The 26329-nt window shown below is 39.8% G+C and overlaps 1 protein-coding gene across 1 annotated transcript; it reads right to left on the reverse strand.

Moving 5' to 3' along the window:
• Positions 1–615: 615 nt before the first annotated feature.
• ADGRG7 (adhesion G protein-coupled receptor G7) lies at positions 616–26270 on the reverse strand. Its single transcript, XM_040570042.1, has 16 exons — positions 24818–26270; positions 21110–21217; positions 18053–18184; positions 17062–17171; positions 14888–15043; positions 14341–14429; positions 13443–13561; positions 13245–13358; positions 11272–11432; positions 8922–9071; positions 7491–7603; positions 5446–5807; positions 4144–4225; positions 2983–3144; positions 2052–2208; positions 616–866 (listed from the first exon to the last, which is right to left on the reverse strand). Exons 1-16 carry the CDS (start codon positions 24996–24998, stop codon positions 648–650), a joined length of 2415 nt encoding a protein of 804 aa, XP_040425976.1. The 5' UTR covers positions 24999–26270; the 3' UTR covers positions 616–647.
• Positions 26271–26329: the final 59 nt, after the last annotated feature.

A 26329-nucleotide genomic window follows, 5' to 3' on the forward strand; every position in this document is an offset into this window, starting at 1 on the left:
CCCAAAGGGAACAGTCATCCTGACAGGCTAAAGCTGGGGGTGATGTGAATAGGAGCTATGTTATATACCCATAAAGAATTTATTTCCCAGCCTGATTCCTCAAGTGTCTAGCTTCTCTTTCTTCATGTCGTCATATGAAAACAAATATTTTGTCTATCATTTCATCTGAAGAAGTTTTATTTGGGAAATTAAAAAAAAAATCTAACACATTTTCTTCTGTGAAGGCAGTCATAAAGCCAACATTTTATGGAGGTAGTACACACAGTTTGTGCCCAGAACCGGTACGAACTGTGCAGCTGATTTACCTTTTGGTTTCCAATTAAATTAAAATTGTTCTTACAAAAGGGAGAGGAGAGCTACATGGCATAAGCTAAGCAAACTTGTTCAACGGGCCTGAGAAATGAGACAGGTATAAACAGAGCAACTTCTGTACTGTATAAGTGGCATCAAGAGGATCTAGTGCTGCATTGACTCTCAACAATCACACACACGTGGTCCTGCTTTTGACTCCTGCTGTTCTGGTCTAAAGATCTATGCCAAGCCACCTGCAGTTGGAATAGTCTGTCCGTCATTCAACATACCAGTGAGATCTACATAAAGCAAACTCTGAAAACATATGGGTTTATATTTCATGTATTTACAGGTTTCTAATAGCAATCAGAGAAGGTGGAAAAGGAAATATTTTCTGTCTCAAATGATCTGAAAGTTTCCCGGAAATGTTTTACAGGCTGTAATTTTGAGACATGGTAAATTTGTGAATGCAGGTAGAATGATATCTCTGGCATCTTCCAAGCAGAACTCATTTTAGAAACTTTTTTCTTGAAAATTGGTGATCTGAAAGTGTACAGAATACAAATCTGAATTCCCTGTAGAGTAAACAAAAGCACGGTGTTAATGTTTTACTAATAAAACCAGAAGAGATTAGTCAATATTATTTGACCTGAAAAAGTAACTACACAGTAGTTTTCTGTAACCACTAACAATGACATTAATGCTTTGGAGTACAATAATTACTTTCATTGGGAAAATTATTCTACATAACTATGAAATTGCAGCAATAGTTGCCTCATTTGCGCATTGTAATGGATTAGCTCAGAAAGGTGTTATTACCTTCTGCTGGACAGAATGAACTAGGACCTGCCTGGGTATGCCTTATGCACTGAATGTGGCTGGTGTGCCCTATCAGCACTTTCAGCAGACACACACGGAGGGAAAATAGGACTTCAGAATTTCTATATCAATTCTAAATTCTCACTTAAGGCATTTCAGGAGAATCCCGAGGGGCAAGGAAAACAGGCTGATGGTTTTGAACAGAGAGAACCATGGTCTAGCTCTGTTCATGATTTCAGTTTTAAATCACTAAATCCATTAGTAGAGTGATAATCCCTTCAGGACTTTTTGCAGGGAGAGTTTGCAGATCTGATCCCCACCAGTGTACAGGGCCTCAGTTTTCATTAAATCGAGGTGACAGTAAACAGCTTAAGATTTGGGGATGAGGGAATTGTCACATATGTCCAATTAGCCATTTCGCAGAAAATATTCAGTGATGTGACAAGGAAGTATCCACTACTCCATGTACTTCATAGTTCATATGCCTTATATGAATATAAAGCCAAGAATCCACCAGGGCCACGTTACTTATGGGGGAAAGCAAGGCAGGTCCTTTCCTGTAGGCTTCCATCCAGAATCACTGTGAAAGTTCTCAAGCCATAAAGCTCTACTTACTTCCCAGGGATTCTCCCCCAGCAGATAAAGAAGGTTTTCCTGATATTCACTCTTAATATCATATACAGTTCAGTGCAAGAGAAGCCAGTCAGGATGGTCTTTTCAGTACTGACCTTGAAATAAAGTCCTGCACTGTTTTGTATGATGGGAAATGTTTTATGAGTGACAGACCAGAGAGATAACACCCTTTTCTGAGCAAAAATTCTGAATCTTCACAACTGCTTTCCAAAAACCTAGCCACTATACCACTATTCATTTGACAAATGAATCGGACATCTTTTTTCCATTATCTCAGTTATTAGTCTCAGAATTGCTAGATACTTTACCTGTGTAGCATTCAAAATGCAAAACACATAGTTGAAAACAAGACTAGTTTCCTCCTGATTTATTAGCATGAAGTAGCCTGTTGTCCAGGTGATTCCAAGCACTACAACGACAGAGATAGTGCCGGTGATCTTTCCCATGAATGAATCCTTCTTATTCCTAGAATTGAAAAAAAAAAAAAAAAGAGAGAGAGAAAGAAAGAAAGAAAAAAGAAAGGCTTATCTGAATAATCTCTGCATGGATATATCTTTCTTTAACAAAAACATGAGGTTTACCAAGGCAACAGGATACATTAAAAATTAATATGTTAGTTACTATAAACCTTTTAGTATGTTTACAATTTTGATCCAAATAGTCTCAATTTTCAGTAGAAGAATAAGCTGCCATTGAAGTTTGGACATCCAATTTCTCTCAAGCCTAAGAGGAATCAGAGAGAAGGTATTTTGGTTTGCTCCAACCATGAAAATTGTACATAAAAGGAATAAAGTGCAAAGTTTTGTTGAACAGGTCAGTGTTCTCTGGGATAATAAAAATTAAAGCAATTCTCTTTTAAATAATACAATGTACACTGCAAAGTCTGTGATGCTTAGCCTGTGACAATACATGGAGTGCTGATTTAAAACTGGGCAGGGAAATCTGTTTCAATGCTGACTAAATCACACATAACCTTCATTGAACTCGAGTAACATTGCAACCAAAAAAAAAGTGGTGGTGGCTGGGGGGAAGCCTGTAATGTGTTCATTGCTATGCAAAGGAACATATCCTGACCCATTACAACCATGGAATTAATTCTCTGACTGCTTTAAATGCACATTTCTTTAAAACAAAAGATTTTCTCAGAAATCCAAATTTGTGACAAGAAAGCCTGAACTCCTAACAAGAGATCAAGGAATACATCTTCTGAAAGATCTGAGGAGTTCTGTGCCATCTCACCTTGTCAAATCCTTGTTCTCCTTCCATATCACAGAGACAACGATCTTGATGAAGATGATAATGTTAAACAGGAGTATCAGTGCTACTGGCAAAAGGAACGACCACAACATGGGCTTTTCTATGCTGAAATTCTGATCTTCATCCAGGGCTGCAAGCCAGCAACTTTTCATAAAAAGAGAGGCCATTTCAAAAGATTTGTTAGACACATTATTCAGAATACCAAAACAAAACAAAACAGTACACCTCTTTTTCATCCCGAAAGACCTCAGCTAGGGCTTTCCAGCCCTAACCTCTCTCTGAAAGGCAACCAGTCCTGGACAACTGAGGCCTTTCAATCATGCCTTTCTTTTCTCTGGGGAGTTCAAAGTGATTTATCAAACAAACTGCACAGGGAAATATTATAAGGTGGAATATAGCTAACCAAATACGTATCTGGCCACCATATACAATTTGATTTCTAGGGTACATATTATAATAAAGCTAAAGAGTTAAAAGGAAGACCTTATGGACAGAAGTTGAAACAAACAGTGGCAACTTCAGGAAGATGGGATTACGCTGTAAAATATTTATTTTTTTTTTTTCACTGACAAATAATCTCAAGCTAGAAGTCAACACTCCCTACATGAGTATCACAGGATCACCACCATGTGGAAGGGCATTTGTGTTTGCATATCCAAAAGTTCTGCATCATCCACTGTCACCAGGGTACACTGTAAGCCCATAGCCTGCTTTGGTGTGCTGGCACACAAATTTAAGTGCAGATACCAAACACATAGGGTAATTAGGGATATAGTTATGTTGGCCAGAAAGATTTCAAATAAATGTGAGGACTAAGCTTAGGTACTGAAATGTAATTATGAACTTAAGTGAAGGTCCTGAATTTTAGTTAGTCTAAGAGCATCTACAATTCCCATTTAAAGCCACAGGAGATCTTGCAGTAGCATTCAGGACAGATATGGGTACAGTACCCTAAGTCCTTAGTGAGGAAAAATTGCAATTCCTTATAGTGAAAGTTCACCTTGAGTGAAGACTTCTGTTTTCTTTTTAGTACAGGTACTTAAATATACAAAATAATATACCATATAAATCTAGAATAGTATTAATAATAAGCCATCACACAAGGCATGCAATAGCAACTATGGTAATAATACACAAACTTACAATTCTTCCCGTCGGTAGTTTAAAGCTCTTCCTTCTCTATAAGTAACTCCAAGCGTTACTGCAACTACTACAGCAGGGATTCCTAATTGATAGGAGAGACATTTGCAATTTATTGTTCAGTTGTATAGGTGCACCCTAACTCCATTCCACATAAATAGCTTCTTGCTCTTGTGTAGAGTTATGTCCTTGACCCCTTTGCTTCATTTCCTGTTTTCCCTGTGTCCTAACTACCTGTTAGAAGAGTTTAAGTAGCACATTTCATGGGAAGGAGCCTCCCACACTGGTTTTTGTCTGGGAAATATACATGCTGCTCTCTCCCTCCTTCAGCTCTACTAGAAATCTTCCAGACTGCTGTGCTCTCAAAATCTGACAAGCAGTGAGTCAGAATCATGCTCTTTTAGACATGCAGTCACAGGACAGTGAAGAATCTAATGTTGTGCTATCATGCTAATGTATGTGGAGAGCAATGGCATATAGCCAAGCAGCTTTCACTGAACACTTTCTGGCCTGCACATGCAGTCCAAATGCTAAAAGTTTTAAAAGAATTGCCTCTGCCTCCATCCAAATGCAAAACATAACTATAAAACAATCTGAATCTAAAGCTGCTTTCTAGATGCCATCAAAAACACATACCACACTAGCTGAATACACAATGTGGAAAAGGCAGGTATTCCTGTATACAGTATCAGAACAGTTTCTTGAAGGAGGCTGAGATTTTTATTATACCTAGTGGGCATCTGGCTGCATTCTTCAGTCCTCCAAATAGTCTCCTTTCAAGCTGCAGTGTTGTTGCTAATTGCTATAGTGTTTTAAGAATGCACTCTTTGCTTATTACTAAATAATATATAACAAATCATGTAAGTCAGTCCTTGCTTTTGGACGCACGCAAGGCTCTGGTTGAGGTCATGAGGAACCTCAGAGATATCTAAATGAAGAATTTGACTCCATACATGAAAACACTCTATCTGAAAAAAAAAAAAAAAATCTTGTAGTTGACAGAAAAAGACTGTTGAATGCCTTGATTACTGTGAAAATTTCTCCTGCGTGCACTAGATACATGTTGCTGTTCTGGTGAACAAGCTCTCGGTTTCATTGCCATGTCAGGGCAGTGAAAACAAGCTCATCTTATACCTGTAGTGTAAACTGCAACAGGAGGTTATTCATTAAACCATGTCCCCTAAGCCAGAGAGACATTGATTCTTAGTTGCTCGCTACTGATCTGCTGTCTTCATACCTCTCCCTGAATGCACTATGTGCTGGTACTGTGGTAAGAGTTGCCACATATATGACTTTAAATCTTACCCCATCCAATTACTGACATGGTTACAATGAAGTTTCCAGGAAGGGGCTTCATGGCTCTAAGCAGCAGTAAGTACAACTGTGCACAATTGAGTGCTGTCCACATAAACGTTGCCAACAAAAAATAGTGCAGTAGGACAGCCACAGCCATACACCAGGAGTCTTCAGGAGGATCTACCACACCAGATTTGGGCAAGGTATTGGTGGTATAGTTAGCACTGTATTGCTGTTCGTCTCCACTGGTATTGCTGCTGTGATTCCTGGCATTTCGGTTTTCAATTCCAGAGATGAAGATGATGTTAAAAGTTAGCATTGAGGAACAGAGACTCACTAACATCCACGTTACAGATGACTTCCGAGTTTTCCTATTAGTAGGAATACATTTAGGAGAAAAAGGTAAAGCAAAATAAGAAAAAATATAAAATACTTCTTTGTTTCTGTTGATGTCAAAAGCAAGCTAGAGTGTGCAGTCTTTAATATATATTTATAGAAAAAGCAATAACTTGTTTGCAGAATTTTACACTGTGGTTACTCTCAGACACCTTACCAAATTCTTCAATTTCATCTGATTTCAACTAGAACGGAGAAGACCCAGTACCTTCTAGGACTGGACTCTTTCCAAAAGAATTTGGGATGCATTTAATTTTTGTCACTCTGCTCTTTTAGAAGAGAGAGTCTTTTCTTTGGTGTTAAGAGCATAAGACAAGTATTTCTAAGCACTCTTCAAGGTACAAGAGAATAATAGAACTCTACTTCCAAATGTTGTCTTGTAAATGCATTTAAAAGCTAAAGTCTGGAAGCTCCAAAAATCCTAAAAACATTGACCTTGATGGAATTACTCCAAATCTACATTAGTGCAAGAGAGATGAGATAGTTCTTAATCTACAATAGCTACAGCTCTGTTGGCATGACTTTGCTCCTTGTACAAGGCAGAATCACATGACACCATTAATCCCAGGCATGTCCATCTAGGAAGTGTGCTGCGATTGTATTTCAATGAAGTCATTCGCAATAAAACAGTAACACATAACCTGTGTTACTATATATTCATGATGCTTTGAAATCAGCCGTTTACTACAGATGTTTTATAAACAGGAGTCTATAATATAGAAACTCTCAAATAAGCAACAGAAATCAAAGAAAAATTAAAATAGGATAAAATTAAAATAGGATAGCAAGAAGAGAACCTGAGGAGTGATACATATGCTTTTACATGAACACTAATAGCCTGAGAGAAAAGAGAGTGGACTGAAATGATTAGCCTTGAATGAAGACACCAATGTAACAGGCATATTGGTAACTGGCTAGAAGAAAGACAATTCGTTAGACATTGTAATACCAGGGCACAGGGCACACAAGAAGGTATAAAGTAGGTCATACTGGTGATGGAAGACTATTACACATTTAGTAAGTATTAAGTGAGCACAGTGAACTGAACACCTCAATGCATGGGTCAATGTAGCAACAATACAGGTCTGGGACTGTATTGTCAAATGCCTAACGAAGGTAGTCACACAGACATCAGCGAGGTCGGGGGGACGTAGAAAAAAACAGTAACAGCAGAGCACCATTAACACATGGAGACTGGGCAAATGTGTTCCTGGGACATAACCCAGAGATCAGATTTTTAGACATAATCATGAGAGCCCATGGTAAAAGGATCAATCCTTGACTTGGTCCTCGGTAGCACATAGTGCTTGCTTTATTATCATAGCTGGTGAGCTGCCCTGTATTGTCACCCATAGGATACCTAGACTGAACATTCCTGTTGGAAAGTCAGAAAACAAAACATTCACCACAGTTATATTCAACTTGAAAAATGTGACGTCATAACTTCATACACATATACATCGCATAACTTCACTAATCAGTAAAACACGTTTCCCAAGCTACGCAACACACAATTAGACTGTTTTTAATACTATCTGCTGATCAATAATATTGAAATATGCTCCAGACTGGCTGCTGTCTCTGTTTCCCCTCAAACTATATACAGAGCAAAATATTGGAACTTAGTACAAAACACAGTTTCACATCTTCTCTCTTACCTAGTGAATATTTGAAATAAAATGGTAATGACCAGACCAGCAATGGACAATCCAACACCAACGTATGAGATATACTCCAAAGGCTTTGCATATTTATAATTGATCCGAAAGGCCTAGAAAAAAATCAAATCAATTACAAGATGAGATGATTTCCTTCCTAAAATTTGTATTTCTATTTGAACATAGAAATGAAAATGTTTTAGTAAAGCTATGACTGTTGCTAGCCACTGACAAAATTTTCAGATCACACAAAATTATTCCAGACAGCAAAACAAGAGGAGCTTGTGCAGAACTGCAAAAGGAGACTTAACAATGCCAATCAAATATTCAGCAAAGTAGCAGATTAAATTATTCTTAGAGAAATACAAACCAACATAGACTGAAAAGAGGAGCTTTGACTTTTCATACTGACGTGCATTCTGAATTTTGACTTCTGGTGATAAGTTCTAAGGTAAGATGTTGTAAGGAATTCCAAATCAAAACCAGTCTTTGTTTGAATAGTGTCAACAAAGCAGCACACAAAATATAAATGTAGTCAGAGAAACAGAAAATACCGTTAACTTTGCACAAATGGATGGGAATCTTCTCTTAGAATACAGTCATTTTATGCAATAAGATCATGCATAACACAAAGGGAAATACAGAAACAAGTAAATACTACAAATATAGAAATGCTATTCTGCGAAAACAGAGTAAAAAGAAACTGAAATCTCAGCACTCCGGAAGTTAATGACCACCAGTACATGATGTTACCCATGGAGCGTTTTGTTTAGAGAATCTGCCAGAATAATGAATGGCAGAGAGAGTCATTCCTAAATAGTCTTGTAAGTATAAGAGGGCAATATATAAAACTAAATGGCAGCAGGCTTAATATTTACAGATAAATTGTTTTTTTGTAAGCAAAGGAAGTAGCTAATGCTGAGTGCTTTGAATTAGTTGCCCAACACAAGTTAGTGCCGCAGCTAACACAGATCCCAAGCTACTCTGTTGTTTGTGTCAGGGCACTTTAGGGTTCAGCCATACATTCATTTAACAACCAGCTGCAGCAATTCAGGTGCAGAGCTGCCACAGCAAGAGGAAAGCCAGCGCCAGTGCAAAGTCAGGTGGGCTTAGCCCTCAGGCTTTGTGCCAGAGGAAGCCAGGATTTGCCCATAACTTTGGCCTTCCAGCAGCGCTGGGGAGCATCATATGCCCCAGTTAGCCAGTTCTGCCATGGATCAGAAACAAATAAGTGGGGACATCTTCAACTGCTGTGCCTTCTAGCTCAGTGCCCTTCTAGCCAGGGCACTGCGCCCAAGCTCTTTTATTGGCATTCTGGTCTTGTAAGTCAGAGAACAATTGAAAACAAAACAAAACAAACAAAAAAACCACCACCCATAACAAAAAGCACCACACCAGACTCCGCCCATTCACGGAAGAACAATGACCTACCATCAGGACAGCAAAATGAGTAGTGTGGTTGCACTTGCATCTCAAGAATTGGCCTCTTTCTTTTGTACAGCCTACGGTGTTCCAGTCATTCACAGCATAGTCCCAAAAGACGCATGCATAATCATGCAGCTGAAATTTGGATGTGTTGTACTATGGATTGGGACAACAAGGAGAAAAATGGGATAAAGAAACACAAAGAGATATGCACCAGCAAAAAGCGTACTGACAAGTATCCTCTGAGAGGGGAGCCAACAGCTACTAAGGGATTGCCAGTAAACTTATGAAGGCAATCAGTAACAGCTTAATTCGGCTTTTTGAACTTACTTTGTATGTTCTTTCTCAGTCAAGAGTGACAAAGAAATTACCCATTTCTATGAATTATTCAGGTAATTACAGTTTAAATACACATCCATGAGACACTAAATAAATGCCAAAGGAATTCTGCATAGGCCAAACAACAGATTTCAGATTTTAGTAACATTAAATTACTGCCAGCTGATTAATGATGAATCCACACAATAAAAGGAAGCAAACAATGATAAATTCTGTGTACCATCCCCTCCCCTCCTGCACTATGGCTTTGCTCACACAGAAATATGTCAAACTGCATGCAGTATTTTTCAGACAATATACTTCTGCAGGTTACTGCAGTTAGAATATGAAATGAGAACCTTGAAGTGCAAATAAATATTAAAAGCAATCTTGTTCGCAGTCTTGGTAGTTCATTACAAATGAGGAATAAGGGTAGGAGTAAGAAAAAAATAGTTTTCCATTATTATTGTATTTTTTAAGTGCTTGTTTCCCAAAGCACTTAATTGTATAGATCTATGGTGGTGATTACTGATCTATCATACTCATGTGCTCAAGCCTAAAAATCTTTGCCACATGAGTTAAATATTGTAAGAAGAATCCAAGTGTTTTTGGTTTTGTTTTTGGAGTAAGCCTGCTAAAAAATGAATAAATATTATGTAAACATTGCTAATTGAGCAAATCGGCTCTCACATAGGGCATTTCCTGCAAAAATGCAGTAATATCTGGAATCATTTCGGGGGGGGGGCAGGAATCAAAAACCCACAAACACTCTCACTGCTCATTGCCAGAAATGAAAGTGGTATGCTAAAAACAAACAAACAAACAACAAAACAAAACAAAACAAAAACATACCACCCTCTACTTATATCTCTTTCCCTGAGTATTGAAGAGGTAGTAGGACAAGGACAGCCTCTGGTCAAACTGAACGTGGCATTTCTTCTCTGGGTAAAGAACTGGCTGGAGGGCCATGCCCAGTGGGCAGTGGTTAATGGAGTTAAGTCTAGCTGGCGTCCCTTTACAAGTAGTGGCCCCCAGGGGTCAGTACTGGGGCCTATCTTGTTTAATATCTTTACTGATGATATGATCTGGATGAGGGGATTGAGTGTACCCTCAGTAAGTTTGCAGACGACTCCAAGCTGGGAGGTAGTGTCGATCTGCCTGAGGGTAGGGTGGCCCTTCAGAAGGATCTGGTTAGGCTTGGCTGCTGGTCTGAGGCAAATGGGATGAGGTTTAATAAGGCCAAGTGCCGGGTCCTGCGCTTTGGCCACAATAACCCCATGCAACGCTATAGGCTTGGGGCAGAGTGACTAGAAGACTGTGAAGAGGAAAAGGATCTGGGAGTGTTGATCGAAGCTCGGCTGAACACGAGCCGGCAGTGTGCCCAGGTGGCGAAAAGGCCAGTGGCATCCTGGCCTGTATTAGAAAGAGTACAACCAGCAGGAGCAGGGAGGTGACCGTCCCCCTGTACTCTGCTCTGGTGAGGCCGCACCTTGAGTACTGTGTTCAGTTTTGGGCCCCTCACTACAAGAAGGACATAGAGGCCCTGGAGCATGTCCAGAGAAGGGCAACAAAACTGGTGAGGTGTTTGGAGCACAAGTCCTGTGAGGAACAGCTGAGGGAGCTGGGATTGTTTAGTCTGGAGAAGAGGAGGCTCAGGGGAGACCTTATTGCTCTCTGCAACTTCCTGAAGGGAGGTTGTGATGTGGAGGTGTTCGGCCTCTTCTCTCAAATAACTAATGATAGGACTCGAGGAAATGGCCACAAGTTGCGCCTGGGGAAATTTAGATTAGATATCAGGAAAAACTATTTCTCCCAAAGAGTGGTCAGGTGCTGGAACGGCCTGCCCAGGGAGGTGGTGGAGTCACTATCCCTCATGGTGTTCAAGAAGTGCCTGAACAAGGTGCTACGAGATACAATTTAGTAGCTTAGTGGGTAGTACTGGTGATAGGAGGACAGTTGGACTAGATGATCTTGTAGGTCCTTTCCAAACTTGTTTTTCTATGATTCTATAATTCTATGATTTCTTACAGAAACTTACCTTGGGATTGAAGGCTATTTCAACACCATTGGCTGTTCCGCCATCAATATTGCCAGAGACAACTTGTTTAGAAAAATTATTGAGCCTTGCATCAGTCTGTGACTGGAAGAGTTTGTCGTTTTGATAAAGGACAAAGCCAGCTCTTCTATTATTTGATGAACCTTCGCTAGGCAAACAGAAAAGTAGGTACAGATATCAGAGAAACTGGTGCCTTGGAAGAAGCCTATTCTATACTGCTTCACACATCCAGTATTTACAGCATATTTTTGTTTAGATATTTATTTAGAATCCCTTTAAAATGTAGAGAATAATTTCTTTTTCCCCATGAATTTCAAAAGATTCATCTTCAATTTTTGCTGGGGTGGAGTGTGAAATTTTAATAATAAATTAATTATTTCCTTTCTCCTAATGCCTTTTCTGAAGAAAAATGTTGTCAATGAGGGAAATAATATCCTAAATCCAGATACATACACATACGCCAAATGGCCAGGCTTTTAATAACACTAAATAAGAAATAGTAACAACAAAGACATTTACAGTTAGTAGGAAGTTGGAGGATAAAAGAGATTGGCTGGACTTTTCCCTTCAGACCCAACTCTTAGACTCTATTTCTTTTGTTACGCTCTTACACCAAATTAGAAAGATTTCTAAGTGATTTAAATCACTAGTCTTATTTGTTGCTAAAGTGAGGGGAAAAAAAATCCTAGTTTATACAATTTATTTTATTCTTGATTTTATACTGTTTTCTTCATGAGAGACTAATGTAATTTTATACCTACAAAATGTCATGTGTGCATTTAATACTGAAGAAATCTATTTTTTTTTGAAAAAATAAACTGCGCATTCAATCCAACCCACTTGAAAGAAGTGTTATGATACACAGGCATTATGATAAAGACATTACATGATGACACTGTTTTTCCACAGGCCCATTGTCTGTGGCAGTTTTAGTGCTTTTCTAACCCTTATGACAGGACTGGATTGTTCATTTCTCTGTGGACTGGTATATGAACAATGTTCAGCAATATGATGTTTAAATGCTTTGCAAACTTCATCTTCATTATGCTCTTGTGCTATGATGTCTAATGTTACTGTCACTATACAGAGAGACTTCGGACGAGTCTGCTGGTTTCAGGTACCAAGACTGAAACGTCTGCAGTTTTAGTATATCATAGAAAAGCACGTGATGAAAGTTCAGCTCCCTGGGGCTGTATTTGCAGCTGTGAATAATCAATCTTCTTGCAAATCATACACAGGGGCAAAATTGGACATGTAGAAAACAAATGACATATAATCAGCAGCCAGGTATTGTGTGCCTGGTAAGGCCAGGATTATAACCTACCTGGGAGTCCAGCTGCTAAGTTAAATTGGCATTAACCCTCACCACTACCGCACAGGGTGAACTACCCAGCCACCAGCTTCTGCAGCAAAAGAAGCAAAGGAACTATACGCTTTTGGAGTGTACATAAGGGACAGCTGGAAAAATCCCATGTGCCATTAAAAATGATCACAACACCTAGATGTAAGAATACATCTGTCCTGGCTGGCACCTGACAGCAGTAGTAATTTTAGTTGAAATGGCAGATGTCTTTGGATTTGGGGGAAGATATATATGTACTAGCCTTTGATTTTGATATATAGAGAGGTATGGTCAAAGATTCATTACATTCTGAATTTTTAAAAAACAAAAAAAGTGAAAAGTACCAAAACATGCAAAGCTTTCTGACCATTACATATACACATGTATTAATCTATAAGTAAGATCATCCAGCTCATTTGATATGTGCATTTTTGTTCCACAATATGGTACCAACATGCATATCAAAAAACATGTTGTTATAATATTTATAAAAACATAATTTTTTATATTGGTTTGGGTGTTTTTTTTTTTTCTTTTTTCCTAAAGCAGATTTTTAGGGAATATTCATTCAGAATTTCCCCTGGCTCAGTTTTCAGTAAGAGAAAGAACTTACTGTTACTTGTAATATTGAGCAGGATCTGAACTTCAGTACCGAGTTCATCACTAAGCCCAGTGGCATCTTCCTGTATTTCTAGTTTTGTTGTCTGAACATTTCCCGGTGTTTCATCTGCAAAAATTAACAGTGGGTGCATTAGAATTTATGGCACACACCTGCTTTTGCTGGTAAATCCAACAACACACCCAGGCTTACCTCTCTGTGCCAAAAACAGAATCGCAGAGGAGTTCAACATCAGTGGGACAGACTGGACTGCAATGTTGGTCTGAGTGATGTTGCTCATCAAAGAAAATTCTTCAATCGCTCTTGTGAGGCTGCATTGAAATAATGAGTGGGAAAAAACTTACCACTAGTTGTTACACACAGCTATAGGTTCAGTTTCTGAGCTTCCTCTCTGATTTGGTTCTCTGGCACATGAGTGAAGAAGCTACACGTTATCTCTAGCAAAAGGGGAAATTCTGCTACTTCTGAAGTCAACAGAAATTTTACTTTCTAACAGGAGAAGCAGGATTTAGCCATACATGCAGCTGGGAGTGGGGCAATGTGAAATCTAGCATGCTGTCAAATTACATCAGCTTGTTAAGTCAGAGATTTCTTGTAACAAATGCAGGAAGCAGCTCCCTCATGTTGATAGCTTCCCCTTTCTACGTGCTGGGAATTGTAATAATACTTCTCAGACTTCTGTGAAGTGCAATAAAAAACCTGTTTTTTACACCTTAAAAACACCTGGAAGTGTTTTTAAGGTGCCAGCATCCCAGCCTGCAGGTAAGTCCCTCCACCTGTAAACCCCTCCCTGTTTACAAACAGTACTGTGCTACTTAAACAATTTGCCCATTCTGTTTAAGCCAATTGATCAAATCAGAATTTAACTCCAGAAGTATAATTCCCTGCCCTCATCCTTTATACAAAGCATAAAAAGTCAGCCAAAATTGTTTATGTAAGTATCAATTTACTGAATCAAATTGCACTTTAGAGTTGAACACTAAAATGTTGATGTGTTCATAAACAACTTTCGTTCTAAAACACAAAGGAAAAAACACAAAGGAAAATGCTGTCGATTAGATTTAATAAGTAGGGCAAAAGCTGAGGTTACCTTGATGTAACATTGACAAGATCATTGCTGAATTCTGTTTCCTTGGCATCCAAGAGCTGACTCACTGTAGTCACTACTGTTTCAGATGCCTGAGACAATCAGAAAAAAAGGCAATGTTCAAAGACAAATGAAATAAATCATCCCTTGTTCTACATAGTGCACTGGCAAAGTAAGAATACAACAGACATTACTTGAAAGTACATACAGTGGAGTAAACAAAATACAGGATATCATTTGAGAGAATATAAGCTTTGAGCCAAGGGTTCATAAATACTACATTTCTATTAATTTAGACAGTAAAGATTAAATGACAAACTTAAACATCAAATGATGCTAGTATTAGAATTCCAGATCAGGCCAAGTTTAAAGAGCTGATAAGAAACAAATTTCCATTCTGGGAACTGAAGCAGCAGTGATTCCACAAGTATTCACTCAGGGCCACCGAAATAACTCAGCATATTGCTAAATCTGCTGGTGGAGAGGGGACAGAATCCATATCCCAAATATTAAACCGTAAATATCTTATTTCAGTCTTAATAAAGCTCACTTGAGGGTCATCTGAAATGTTTGGCTTTTTCAGAATCTGCACCGAGATATTCACAGCAGCAGAGATGTTCTGTGTGGTCAGTTGGTCAGGCACAGCGGTAAGGATTTGAGTGGTCTTTGCAATTTCTAAAACAGCGTTGGAGTCTGCAGTTTCCACCTATTAGGAAAATGCCATTCAAAAGAAAGAATACAAGAAAAGGAAAAAAGTCACCAGTTTTATAACATTCTTACACAAAATCATACAGGTAACCAAAGAAGAATCTGACCATATCTTTCTCCACTCCTTCATAGCAGGTGGGTGTCAACAGCAGCAGTAAGACCTCCTGGAGCTTCTGAGGTTACAAAATTCTGTAAACCTTTAAATATTCCTCAAATAACCAGAAACTGATATAAATATATATATATATATATATATATATATACACACTTTTTATTTTTTTTTGAAAAAAAACGTTACAGGAACTTTAGAAATGTCAGCTAGAATAATAGTGCTTCTCAGAACAGCATTCATAAACTGCACTGAGAACATTATCCTCACTTCAGTACATTGTAGATTGTCAAATCAGAATAAATAGAAAAAGAGAAAAAGAAGAATCAGTGCTGGAATTACTAACAAGAATTGTTAGGAGCTCTGGGTGGGTCCAATTTGAATCAGTTAGCACTTAATGTGTAGGGTGTAAATGTCTATAACATTTTAGGCATACAAACACACACAGAAAAAAATAAGGTGTTATCTGTATGTTATATGAAGGTATAGCTAGCTGACAATATGACTACAAGGCATGGAAAACCTGTTTATCATCAGAAGAATTTTCTTCATTTGTTATGGACACTAGCTAAATAGTACATTGTCATCCTTTTTCTAATCCATTAAGCCATCCAAATCAAGTTTAATTAAATCATGAAACCTTTAAGTGTTTTTAGAGCTCAGAGTGGTAGGAAATAAAGGGAATGTGTTGCATAGGGAGGAAGGAAGGAATTCTGCGTTAATAATTAATTACTGGAGATTTATTATTTTATTTGAAAGCATCTGCATCATGTACACTGTGAATGTCTATTTTCACTATTCTTACTTCTGACTTGTATAATCATCTCGTGTTCAAAATAAATATTTGTGTTTACAGTAATAAAAATCCTTTTAAACCTGGCCTATATATCACTATACATGTCTTCGGACTCCTAGCATGCACCTTCAGCTGCCTAAAGTTCACTAGGTGGCAGTACAACACCAAAAATCGTAAGAAAACCCCAAATTACTAATGGCAGCAGGCTAACCTTATGTTGCAACCAAATGCAGATCTGCCTCTTACGAGCATTATAAATAACTGCTAATAGTATTACATATTATTACAGAGAAGATTTGACATTTGAACAATTTAATAAAAGTTACATAGTGTGAAAATATAATCTTGATCTCAAGGATTAAGAATTCAAGCAACAATATGAAGGATTGACTCACTTAGAGGGACTGTATCTTTTTTTTTTTTTTTCTAAATTGAGATTAGCGATAAAGAATAGAAGAGTAAAAATAGAAAGCAGAGCTGTGGCTGTCTGTAACGTGTAATCATGTTCAGTGCTCCATGTTTATGAGTATGGCAGACCTAAGCGTTAAGGCAAGGCTAGGGGTATATGTGTTTGTTGTTGTTGTTGTTGTTGTTTGTTTGTTTGTTCTTTAATCAGGAAGAGTTTGTAATTCATACAAGACATTTTGACTTTGAATTCTTGAGAGGCAAAGGTGTTTAGGCTTTGCTCTTAATCTTTTCTAACATGTCAGTGTTAGCACCACTATGTTCCCTCTTCCCTCTTCTTCAAATCCCATCAATTTTCTCAGCAGCTCAGTATCCTGTGTCAGCATTGCCTCCACTCTCAGGTGTTTGCTGAGAAATGGGAACCTGAGTGAGGAACTTCCAGGCCAGCTAGGTAATATTAAGTGGGATATGGTGTTCAGGCAAAATCAAGCAAAATAAAATAATCAGCAGTATACAAAATCCATTTGCAAAGCAGGCACATGCCAAGAATTCCTCTGAAAACAGGCTTTGGTTGTTCATTTATCTTTTTGCAAAATGTTAAGAAACGAAACACAAATACATATTTCCTGCCTCCAATACTTATTGCGTTTTTTTCTTGTGATGCTGCAGAATCCCAGCCATTCTGTAAACAGCATGTCAAGATTACCTGTGATGCTAGGGAGTCCAGATTTTCATTACAATTCTGCACACTGGGTTGCTCTAAAGTAAGAATTATTCCGTTTCTGGAGCACAACCGAATCGCAATTGAAGAGTTACCTGGTAATATTGTAAAAGCAGAAAGATATGCATTTAGTACACAAGCCCTCAGTCATATGCACATGACCTCATTGGGAAGTAAAACAGCACAGTGGGTGTGACACCCTAGCCAGTGTTATTTTCTGTTTGCATACAAAAAACATTTGTCTCTTAAGATTAGAAGTGACCATCAATTATTTAAATGGTTTATTACTGGTCTTTTTTGAATGTGTGTTTTATACTTATAGACATAATTTTGTCACAGCAGCTGAGATTATGCATGCCAAATTTAGATAGGTTTAAACATGCTAGAGCTGCAGAAACGTCTCTCAGGCTGGAGGTGCAGACATCAGCACTAAACCATCAGAAAGACTTTTTATCATGTCTTCTAAAATGTACTTCATTTATCATGAAAGAAATTAGAAGGGCAGGTGGAACTGCCATGCAATAGTTACTCTAAAAGGTCTCTGAGAGCTGGTATATGCTGCTGGAATACTCTGTGCTTTTCAGGTCTCTTCTGTGAGAAACCCCAATATTGCCTTTTGTTTTTCTAATTTCATTGATACCAAAATTCAGCCACGGTTCATGGAAAGTGTCCAGAATCCTAATGTTAAGTAGTAGGAGATAAACAGATAATTTTTCTATCAAACACCAGTTCATTAGTGACATTAACCAACTCTCAGACGAGTTCCAGACAGGCACGTACCCTACTCGGAATGTGTACATTAAATCATATGCATTTGAGGTAGGAAGCTGTGTGGACAGATTTGTGCTCCTGCTGCTTGAACTCTGCTGTTCTGGCTTTAAACAGAGAGCTCTCATCTTCTGCTCTAATGATCTAACATCTTTCACAAACCTTATATTTGCCTTTGTGAAGTGGAAGTAAAAGGAAAGAAACATACCATTCGCAGTGTGAGGTTCACATTTTTCTTTGGAGCTGCCATATTTACCCACTATAATCCTTTCAAAAGTAAGATTTTTTATATTGCCTTCAGAATTGTTGTATGTGTAAGTACTGGCCTCACAGAAATTAGCTGTACAGAAGAGGAAAAAAAAAAAAAAAAAGGAAAAAAAAAAAAAAACACTAGGATCAAATATTTTTAATACATGGAGAAATTTTCAAAAATAAAATAGTATTAAGAAAATAGAAACTCATTGACTCTTTTGTCTTAAAGGAAATAAATGTCTGTTAAAGCAGTTAGGTAAATCTTGTCTAAAACCAAGCTGCCAGAAGTGATCTTTATGAAGTCACCAAAGCCATAAAAGCCCATAATTTTTGCTGTCTGTACTATTCTCACTGTGTTGTTCTTACAAAATTTAAAAAGATTAAATGCTTCACTTAATTAGATTTAGTAACTCAATGCTACAGAATACAGCAGTGGAGACAAAAATACAAGTTTTCTGCTGATGAGATTCGTACAGTTAATGGGGGACAGTCATCTGGTGACTGAACCATGATGTCCCACATGCAGCTGCTGGCCTAGGAAGTTGCTGCCCCGCTGCCTGCTGGAATGGGAAGGGGCAGCTTGGGAAGGCCCCCTCACACCACCCCAATCCCCACACCGTCTCCAAGCCCCTGATACTGGCTGCTCCCAAAGCCAGGATGGTGAGCTCCGTGGGCCTGTGTCCTGACCCAGAGTGGCACCCTGCTGCATTCTCACACCATGGCATACTGCTATAACAACACATATTTACCTTGCAGTGCTGCAAATGCTTGAAAAAATACTGCAGGACACAGGCAGAAAAAAAAAATTTGCTTGGTCTTAGGATTTTCAACATCTTGTTTTTGCTAACTTTTGTTAATTTGGACCACATTTAAGCTGACTGTGTCCCATTAGCAGAAATGAGACAAAGAAGCATACTTATGATCCTGAGAGGACACAGGGGACCTGGAGCATTCCCTGTGTCCTGGCACAGGCTTCCTTGCCAAGTCACATAACTTTCCGTGTGTCTCTTTTTCTATAGGGTCTGAGTTTCCTATGACATAATGATATTTTTCCTTCATATAAATGGTTATGAACAAATAAGTACTCATGGCTCTGCCAATGATTAGGTCTGCCTTATAGTCCCAAAACTGAAACTCACTTGCCATGAGGTGATCAACAAAGCAAGGTATGTCAAAAATGCAGGTGGCAGGAACCTCTGCAGATCATCTAGACCAAACAGAGTCTCCATATCCCCACTGGACAACATACCACAGTGACACTACCTTTCTAACCAAAATACTTTTCTTCATGCTTAATCTCAACTTATCACACTGCAGCTTAAGACTGCTGCCCCTTGCTTTGCCATCTGGTGCTACTGAGAAGAATTTGGATTCAATGATCTTCACAACACCACTTCATTCAGTTAGCCAGAGGCTGCTATTTGTTCTGCCCTCAGCCTCTTCACCACACTGAAAAACCAAGCTCCTTCAAATGCTCCTTGAAGTACACTTGTCCTAGGTCCTCACTTCCTCACAGCTTCCTGCTGGACCCTCTCCAGTTTCTCCAACTCTTTTCAGCCTGGAGTGCAGGGGGCAAAACTGAGCATGGAGTTCCCAGTGGAGCCTCACCAGTGCCCAAGATGGGGAGGGTAATGCTGTCCATCAATCTGTTTCTCTCTGCCTAGCACAGCTGCTCTGCTTTGCTTACAATGAATGCAGACTGCTGGCTCATATTGAACTTGGTAGCCACTGTCACTCCCAGATCCTTTTCAGCGGGGCTGCTCCTCAAACAGCAAGTTTCTAGTCTGTACCAGTGTCCCCAGTGCAGAGATTGGCATTTGTCCTTGCAGGCCGCTGTGAGGTTTCCGCTGGTCTGATTCTCAGGTTTCCAAGGCTCTTCTGCATTGACACTCTACTGTTAAAGTGTCAACAATACCTCCACTCCACCACGAGTTTAGTATTGTCCACAGATTTGCTGAGAGTGCATTCTGTTATCATTCAGGTTGTCAACAAAGACATTGAACGATACTGGCCCTAGTATCAACCAGTGGGTTGCCCTACTTTTACAGTACTCTAATCTAATCAAGCCATTGATACTACACTTCGAGTTTGACAGCTGAGTTAATTTTCAGCCCAGCTAATGGTCCAGTCACCCTACCTGTACATCTTTACCTATCAAATGAGGATGCTGAGGGAGACAGTGTCAAAAGCCTGACTAATATCAGGGTGTATTACATCTTTCACTCCTGTTAACTACATTGGCCAGTTACTTCATACAGAAGGCAGTCAGGTTGCTCAAACTTGATTTGCCATTTGTAGATCCAGACTGCTCCTGATTATTTTCTTGTATTTCACATGCATGGAAATAAGCTCCAAGAGAATGTGGTCCATAGTACTTGTAGGATCTGAGGAAAACCTGACAGGCTTATGGTTTCCCCAGTTCTCCTTCTTGCCTTTCTTAATGGTGGGCATGATGTTGGCGTTTTAGTTCTCTGCGGCCTCCCCTGATCATGATGTTTTTACACAGGTGACAGAAAGCAGTCCCACATTTACATCAGTCAGCTCTTCTGGCACTCCTACATGAATCCTGTATAGATCCATGCATGTGAATACTTTTGTGGTGTTGTTGCCACTGGCAGCAGGAAATGAGTATAGGCATTATCCTGCTGGGTACTGAGTCCCCTTGGCACTGGAAAATCCAGAGAGAGCAATGCTAGCCACTGAGGTCTGAATCAGATTTTCAAGTCATTGTGATGTTCAAACAGAGGAATTCAAACGAAGTCCAAATTGGCTAGAAACAGGCCACAGACAGTTCAAAACCATAATGTCTTCCCCAGATATGTTACTCATTCAAAAGAGTGACAGAAGTGGGTGAAAGTTATGGCCTCTTCTAGGAAGAAGAGCCACGTCACTTCTTGCACACCCGACCCTGCTGAGCCCGTCCCAGGAGAGGCAAGGTGAGTCGGGAGCCTCCCAGAACAGAGGGGTTCACAGAAATAACACCAACTGCTCGTGCTGCCTTGCTTGTACTAACCTATATCACAAAGGAGTCCTATCCACTCGTCAGGGCACACGCAGGATCCATCCTGGCAGATTCCCCCGTTGCGGCAGAAGCAAGGAGGTACCACGGTTTCTGTAATTTCTGTGTGAATAAATAATCAAGATGTACATATTCATAAATATGTATGCAAAATATATATGCTTATAAATAATTTGATGAAGGAAATATACAAATATGATGCTGATTTATTTGGAGCTTCAACTAAAAAATATTTTATTCTGTGCCCCATAGTCTCGCCCATGGACTCAATCAGTAGTTCCTCCTAACCCCCCAAACTAATGCTGTGAATGTGGGATCAAAGCTTTCAAAAATTAATCTGCATCCACACAGAGAAGTAGGCAGAAACTGCTCTGTGTAGCTGCCAGAAGAGCAGGAGCAATGATGGTGTGGGCCTCCAGAATGCAAGAAACTCAAGCTGTTGAATCTGTGAAAAGCCCAAATGGCTCCTGGAGGGTTTCACAGGGAACAAGAGGGCAAAACAGGGCCACAGATTTCCAAGACCCAAACTGGCAATGGGCAGGTGGATAATCAGACCTCCAAGAATCACACAGAAATATTCTGATTTAAGCCAGAATTTATGGGGTAATACAGATAAAAATCCACGTCCTGGTCTCAGCCATAGCCTCTATTCACATTCCAGGACAGGTGCCAATTTTTATTGTCTCTTGGCAGGAATAGCAGGCTTTGTCTGAAGTAGTTGTTGCACAGGCTGCTGCAGCTTCAGGAAACAAAAAAGCACAATATAAGCAAGAGCAGAGAAATTACATTTCTTAGGAACTTCTGACTATACCAAGGTATTGATAGTGTTTGTCAAGATCTGGAAATTTTAAGGTTTCTTTAAAAAGAGGCTGGCAAATCTTAAATGGCTCAGGGGTTTTCTGCAGCAGAAATTGCAGTAGAGAAGGTGCTGGTGGACCTCAAGCTTTGGGATATGGCTCCAAGACCTAGGGGATCCCCATGGGCCAAGGCTTCCTCTCAGTTTATCTCACCCAACCCAACATGGAGGGTGGAATTTGGAATCCCTTCCCACCCGACTGCACTGGGTGCACTTTATGCCTTGAAATTATACAGAAAACTGAAGTTGAGGCCTGCTATTTGATTTGACATTTTAGAATCCATGTTTTGAGATGCTGGCAAATACAATAAAGCCAGAAAATGTAAAAGTAAACAGTGCTGTCAGGAGCACATGTGCTATTGTATATTCCTAATGTTCTCATTGAAGTAAAAAGATTGCTTAACTTCTTGCTCTTTAATGGGATTCATATAACTGAAAGGTTATTGCAGACTATAGGGGATGCGCCACGTGGCTGGGGTAATTCTGTTCTTGGCAAGTGTTGCTTGACTCTTGCTCATGTAGTTGCTATGTAGCATTTGTGTTTCAGTCTGTCTCAGCTACGTTTCAGCCAAATGTCTGTGATGCTAGTGAAATAGCATCTATGTGCAGCTAGGTAATATCTTTGCTAGCCATCAGCTGTTTAAATTGTTTCTCTGCTGGAAATCTTACAAAAAGCAAAGGAAAACTCATGCAGCAATTGAGAGCAGGGAGTGGGTGGTGGTGGAGGAGGGGGGACACTTCAGCAGCTGCAGACAAGGGCTTGATGTGGCAAAGCTGGGTGAGTGCTTGAACCATTGCTGCCCCAGCAGTGCTGGCTCACGTGGCAGGCACATGCATGTAGCACATGGGGCAATGTGGCAGAGGAATGACACCACGGCTCAGCTTCCTGCTTTGCCTTGGGAGCCCTTTGGACCTGGGAACCCACAAAACACTCAGGGACCTGCAGCACAGCTCCAGGCCTCCATGGCCGAAGCAGTTATGTCACATAGGATCCCCAAAAATGAAGTTGCAGCAGTGCTGCCTTGCAAATGCACGAGATCCTGGCTGCCTGCAGAGGAGCAGGGAGAGGAGGGAGTGTGACCAGGGCAGCCATGGGCTGGAAGCATCAATGCTGGCACTTCTACAACCACTAATCCCGAATCTGTTGGGATCCAACTCCTGAATCATTTCTTCTGCAAGTGGTAAAACGTAAAAACACAAAGCTGTGAGGCAAAAAGTCTAGCACTGGCCCCTGGAGGTACAGGCACATCTTTCTTGAGCCAGCACGCAGCATCCACCTCACCAATGTAACAACAGCATGACACTCCTGGGATCTGCTAACGTTACTGCTTTTTCATTACTGCTTTTTTTTTTTTTTTTTCTTTTTTTTTGTGGAGTGGGGAGGAATCTGTATCTTTCACAAATATGAATTCCCAAGCTTAATAATGCAGTCATGCCTACCCCCACACACAGTAAAACTCATCAGCCTCAAATAATTGTGGCATTGGCTTAACATCATAGGGCTCTTCTGTTTTTAAGTTTCGGAAAACATCTTGTTTTTATTTGTCCTCGTCTTTTAAGTTTTGCAGAAATTAGTCATTTCAAGAATCACATTGATTTTGACTGTATATATTCTTAAATTGAGGCTAAGATTCTTGCATAATATTATGTCATCAAGAACTGTGCTTTTTTGTTTATTTTATTTTTTCTTTTCTAAACCAAACATCCTGGGGACTGCTAATGGTAATACTTGCAGTTAAGGTTTGGAAAAATCAGGAAAACTACAACTATGCACAACAAGCACTGCATCAGATGGGCATGAAGGTATTTCCCATCCTTGAAGTCGCTGCAGTTTCAGTCCTATTCCTAGCAGCTAGTTTCCCTGTAGCTGTGTAAATTGGAGGCACAAGAATTCCCAAGCTGCCAAGAGTTAACTTCAAATCATCTGGGTTTAGGATCATCAAGTCAAACAAAGCCCTAAGCATATTCTTATATTCACAAAGGTAAATAATTACTCATTTAAGTTAAGCAATTAATATTTACTTATGTGCCATTTCGTGTGTTCAGGTATGTTCCCTCCCTGTAAACATCTGATAGATCTCTTGAAGCAAATATAGCCCAGTGTGTCCTAACATAAACTTTTCCCTGGGCCTCCTAGTCTCCAATAACATCTGTCTTGCTGGGTGAGCAGTGAGGAATGTCTGATTCTTGCAATGAACTTTACATACATATAGGCCCATGCATGATTTTGTATCATGTCCATATACTGAGTATTCTGCTGAGAGGAAACAAATTTTCTGCTCAAAGTTTGTACAAGAAAGCGTCTTGAGAGGTTGCACTGACCTGATTTTAAGATACAGAATATGCAAACCAATGTTTCCTACATTCCCTCCACAAAACTTTCTATAATGCAAATTGCAGTAAAATCATGGACAGGTGCTATACAGCACCTTTGTGATTATACGTTGTTCCTTTCCCTGTACAGCTAAGTAGTTACTCTTTAAAACATAATTTACAAGCCTAGCTAGAGTTTTATTTTTGTCTTTCAAAAAGTAAATCAGATTTCTACCCAAAGAGTGAGAAGCTTTCAAGACATTTCTTCAAAACTACGTTAGAGAATTCATTCACAGTGTACGTACGTTACAAGTGAAATATTCAAGATTGTTTGCCACATTATTCTGTTTTACAAGAGAAGGCAAAGTTTTAAGTACTTCTTTAAACATCAATGTAAGAAGAAAGTCATTTCCACCTAAAAAGTCTGGGGCACAGATGAGTCTACCAGTAATCATGTTTAAGCACTTCAGGAAAGGCAGAAGAACACAAAGAGCTCAGACAGAGCTCAAATGGTGCAGAATTGTATTTCTTACCTGTGTGAAACTTGATGATAAGCTGCCAAGCACAAAGGGACCAGAGGGTCAGAGTCACCACACAGCAGGCAATTGCAATCAATATTCTGTCCCAGTGGCATGAAGGCATGTTGTGGTGTGGACTGTCTGCCCTGCTATAAAATGATATTATATATCCATAACCTTGTGATGGATAAACCATTAACTACTCGCCTACTCCTAGAACATTAACCTTTTCAGTTCCATTTAGGAAAGAAAACAAATTTTGGTAGATAAATAGCATGCATTTATATCCAACATTTTCCACCCTACAAAATATTTCACTTAACAAGACATCGAATCTCACATCTTCTGCCTGTCACAGGAGAGCATCCCAGAGCAGACACCCAGCTATGCTTGCACTCACATGGGCCAGAGCCCATTCACTGTGTGTGTGGCAGGGCTCGTGACCATGCCAGCAGACCATTCCTCCCTCCAAGCATGGCACCCTAGGCCTCTGATCCCCAAACCAGACCTGCATGCGGCCCAAGCACAGGAGCTGCATCGCCACACAGGGCCCGTGTCCACGTCTGGTAGGGTACGAGGCCCCATCACTCATCACTCGTACAGACAGTAACCTCCAACCCCTCCCCATCTGACACGGAGATGCTGTCTACCTTCGCATAACCCCAGAGGATGAAAAGCCCAGTGTCCCCCGTGGGACAGCCTTGCTGCATCCCCTCTGTGCATCTCCACCATGAAATGTGGTCACTCAGCAGGGAATAAAATCTGTGCCTTCAGACTTGCTAGACATCTTTCTCCAGAGAGGAGCGGGGGCAAAATGGGGAGGGAAAAAAAATCAGAAAAAGGCACATGTAAAATGGGAAGCAGAAAGAAAATTGCAACACCTGAACTGCCAAAACTAGTATCTTCTGCATGCTAACATGTCTCTTTCTGACAAATTAAAATCTAAGAGATTAATATCATAGTCAAAAGAGGCAAAAAGAGCTATTAAAAAATGAATTGAAATAAACACTGTCTTTTTTTGTTGTCAGTGTCAGCAGATGAATCCCTGGTGCATGAGCAGGAACAAAGCCCTGCTTTTACATGGTGTTCTCCATCAGTGACTCTCAGTGAGGAAAGGAGTTTTGTTAGGCTTCTTTAGCTGCTTCATCTCAACTTTAGGAACAGGGTTCAAAAAGGGACTTGTGCAGAGCAGAGCAAAGCACACCCAGACAGGCAGCATCTTCTGGGGGAAACTGAGTCATGGAACAGTCCAGCAATGCAGAGTTAAGCCATATCCAAGTATAGCACTGAGTCTGAGGATGACACTGTATTAAAAGCATACCCAGCTCCTGAATCTGGTGTCCTTTGCTCATAGAAGTGCCGCTGGAAGGTAGTAGGGGCTTTGCGTGCTTGCAGAGATTTTAAATGACAAAGTAGGAAAGAAATAAAAATTAAATCCCATATTTACTAACACTGCCCTTTCTTTTTCTGTGGAAATATCATCCTTGCTTCATTCCTTTACAGAGTTGACATCACTGTGTACATCTC

Source organism: Cygnus olor, chromosome 1 (genome assembly GCF_009769625.2).
Source record: "Cygnus olor isolate bCygOlo1 chromosome 1, bCygOlo1.pri.v2, whole genome shotgun sequence".
In the NCBI taxonomy this organism is placed as follows: Eukaryota; Metazoa; Chordata; class Aves; order Anseriformes; family Anatidae; genus Cygnus; species Cygnus olor.